Source organism: Cystoisospora suis (assembly GCF_002600585.1).
Source record: "Cystoisospora suis strain Wien I chromosome Unknown contig_4114, whole genome shotgun sequence".
Classification (NCBI taxonomy): Eukaryota; Apicomplexa; class Conoidasida; order Eucoccidiorida; family Sarcocystidae; genus Cystoisospora; species Cystoisospora suis.
In genome coordinates this window covers 1-3,482 of record NW_027156907.1, presented here as the reverse complement: position 1 = coordinate 3,482, position 3,482 = coordinate 1, and the positions used below count along the sequence as shown (strand labels likewise).

The 3,482-nt window shown below is 46.9% G+C and overlaps 1 protein-coding gene across 1 annotated transcript; it reads left to right on the top strand.

The window, feature by feature from the left end:
- Nucleotides 1-49: 49 nt before the first annotated feature.
- On the top strand, nucleotides 50-3,461 carry CSUI_007673 (aaa family protein; the record flags this gene model as incomplete). Its single annotated transcript, XM_068067818.1, has 2 exons — nucleotides 50-2,112; nucleotides 3,139-3,461. Coding segments are annotated over exons 1-2 (2,379 nt in total), but the record flags the coding sequence as incomplete, so codon positions are not given.
- Between the last annotated feature and the right edge of the window lie 21 nt (nucleotides 3,462-3,482).

The window sequence follows — 3,482 nt, the reverse complement described above, 5'->3', positions numbered from 1 at the left end:
AAAAAGAGAAAGTTGATAGAGAGGATTGCCAAGATGTCTCTGTATGGTCTAAAGAGATGAAAGACAGCAAAGAAGGAAAGATGAAGAAGAGGCGAGGAAGAGGAGCTCCAGATGCGAAAGAAGAAGAAGAAGGAAGACGAAGACCTGAGAACGGGCACGTAGCCCATCCATCTTCTCCTCCAAGTCATCCTACACCAGATCTCCCCCCCCAGGGTGGAGAACAAGGAGGGGGAGAACAAGCAACAAAGCGAAAGAAGAAAAGACCCCTTGAAGAGAACATCGCCTCCTGTTTATCACCAAGGAAAACCTCATCTCCCCCCACTATCTCTTCTTCATCGTCTTCTCCCTCTTCTTCGTCTTTTGCTGATCACGCTTCTCACAAACCATCATCTCTCCCTTCTCTCTGTAAACCTCTCTCTTCTTCCTCTTCTTCTCCCACCCGACTCTCTTCTTCTTCCTCCTCCTCTTCCTCCTCCACATCAGGTTCACGCCGTGGAGATAATCTAGCTAGTGACGGGCTCTTAGCTTTCCAGGCAGATGTACATCAATGCGGGCGAGAGAGACAGGGAGGAGTCATTCGTTCAAGAAGGTTAAAGCGTTTAGCATCTCCTTCAGAGAGTGAGGAAGAGAAGGAAGACAGTCACCAGGATACTCACGATAAGAAGAGTCGATTCGACAATCCATGTCATAAACTCACTACGAGGAATGAAAGAAGTGGGAAAGAAACAAAGGGACAAGAAGAACCTCGTCTGTATACTACTTCAACATCTGTTTCTCCTCCTCCTCCTGCTGCGAGTTTCTTATCTACTTCAGATCCATCCTGTCTCTCCTATACATCTCGTCCTTCTTCTTCTCCTCCTCCTTCGCTGTTTCCTGAAGTCGCACATGGCCAAATATCATCTAGTGACCTCTTATCTGCTTCAGCTCTATCTTCTTCTACTACCCCACCATCTCTCCCTGTCCTTCTATCGTCTCTTTCTCCTTCTTCTTCTTCTCCCTGTGGCCTTTCGAGCGGTGGAGGTCTTCTCAGAGATTATAAGGAGCAAGCTGAAGTTGAGCTGAGAGAATTAGCAGGGGCATGGTCTGTCGTCACTTCGCGCTTTCCTTCTTTACACGCACTACCTCATTCTCACCATGCTGTCCCACCGCCTAAGACTTTCTCTCAATCTTCTCTTCAACTCTCTCAAAATCTCTCTCCATCTATGGGAGATCCCACACGAACCCACAGTCATCACGAATCTCCCCTTTTTCCTTCTTCTTCTTCTCCTCTTTCGACGTCTCTCCAGAGGTCACCCGTCTCTCATTCTTCTTCTCTTCCGTCTTCTACAACAGATACACGATCGTTGTCTTCCTCATCTCTCCCTCTTTCTTCTTCTTCTTCTCAGCTTCAATCGAATTTATCTGGAACTCTTCTTCCTCCCTATCCAGCGACTTCTTACATGAGTGAAGAAATGCCAAATCTTTCATCTTCTTCTCTTCTGTCTCTTCAGGAGAAAAACTCCCCCGAGTCGAGTTCGCCTCATCGTTCTCGCCGATCAAGATTCTCTTCTTCTCCTCTTAAAGAAGAAGATGAAGCCATCCATCCCTTGCATCCACACCAAAGAGGAAGAGAAGAGGGAGAGATAAGAGAAGAAGATGACGAAAAGAAGAAGAAGACTACAGCCCAAGATCGAAGAAGTCTCGATGGGTCTCGCTTTCTTCTCGGGAGAGGTTTTCACTTGAAAGGAGGTAGTCGACGTCGTGGCCACTCTCGCCGTATCTCCGGCGAAGGAGAAACAGAGAGACCTTCAACAACTCCAGCTGAAGGAGGAGAGAAAAGAAGACTCGGAGGTTCTCTTCTTTCGGGGCCCCATGATAATAAGGCAGGAGGAAGAGGGAGAGGAAGTCGCGACCAGAGTGAAGAGAAGAGAAAAAGAGACAGATCTTTCTCTTCAGAGAGTAAAACTTCATCTTCCTTCGTACATGAGAGACACCTTCTTTCTTCTTCTCTTTCTAAACATGAATCCGAGGAAGACACTGCAGGACAAGGAGCAGGAGGAGGAAAGGAAGAAGAGGGAGTTGAAGAAGTGACACCCGATGACATAGAGTGTAGTATCACTCTCAATGATGTTGGTAAGCTGCCGACTGCTCAAGAGTCTAAGAAGAATGTGGAGGGAAGAGAGAAAAGGAGGAGGAGGAGGAGGCGAGGGCATGTATCTTGAGGTGTCTGTACAGGAAAGTCTCTTTGGTAGAGAAAGAGTTCATATGAATCGAAAAGAAGGCCGTGCGTCCACTGCAGGTTGATGTGGGGGTATGCAGAAACACATAGATAGATCTGCACGTGTGAATACATGTATGTAGATATAGGTATATATATCTATATCTATTTCTCTATCTATAGCAAGATATCTGTGTATGTATGCTCGGGTATATGATGCAGGCGATGAAGGGTCGCAGGCCGTGCAGGGGCTTCTTTCGAGGGGGGAAGAAGGGAACAGAGCGAGGATGAATGAAGAAAGATCTTTTAATAGCCAGTCGGCAGGAAGAAGCCGAAGAAGACTAGGTAGTATAGCATTCCTGTACGGGTGCGCTACGTCCTCGATATGTATCTATATGTCATAGGTGTATACACCTATATGTAGAATCCATGTAGTGAACTCCCCTTTGTGGTAAAGGCAGTCGCTTCTTCTCCTCCTTCCGTTCCTCTTTCTTCTTCACATGGAGGGACGATCACGTTCCCTGTCACCTCATACACTTGGCTATAATCTGAAGAGATGTAAGATATCTTTAGATTGGTTTCTATCTCTCTTTTCTAGTTCGTTAGATCGTGATAATCTCCTCGATGTGGCGTACTTCTTATCCAGCTAGTAAGAGAAAGCACGTGATTCACCCGAGTCAGCGTCGTACAACAACACGACAGATACAGCACGTCATCACTCTCGGGTGTACATACACCCGATCATTCTGTACGCATGCATGTCTTTAGAGTACTGCCGCCGTGTCTCTTCACCTCCATTTCTCTTTTCGTTCGACACTCACTTACTTCTTCACTACCTCTCTTTCTGCCCCACACTACTACTACTGATTAAGCAGACTTGGGTTATCGTCTTATCTCTCTCTTTTCCCCTGTCGTTTCTCTTTTTTTCTGTCTCTCTTCAGCTGGGTTGACCGAGGCCATCTCTGTGCTTGAAGAAGCTGCGATCGGTCTACTTTATCCAGATATCTTTTCTTCGGCTTGTTCATCCCGTGCTTCTTCTCTCCTACGTCCTCCTCGTGGGGTTCTTCTCTATGGTCCCCCTGGTACAGGCAAGACTCTCTTAGTTCGAGCCTTTGTAGGGAGCTTACGAGCTGCAGGTCATCGTGTATCTCTCTTCGTTAGGAGAGGGGGAGAGCTTCTTTCGAAATGGGTGGGAGAAGCAGAGAAAAGTCTCATCAGCCTCTTCCATTCTGCGCAGAAACATTCTCCCTCGATTATCTTCTTGGATGAAAAGAACGGCGCAAGA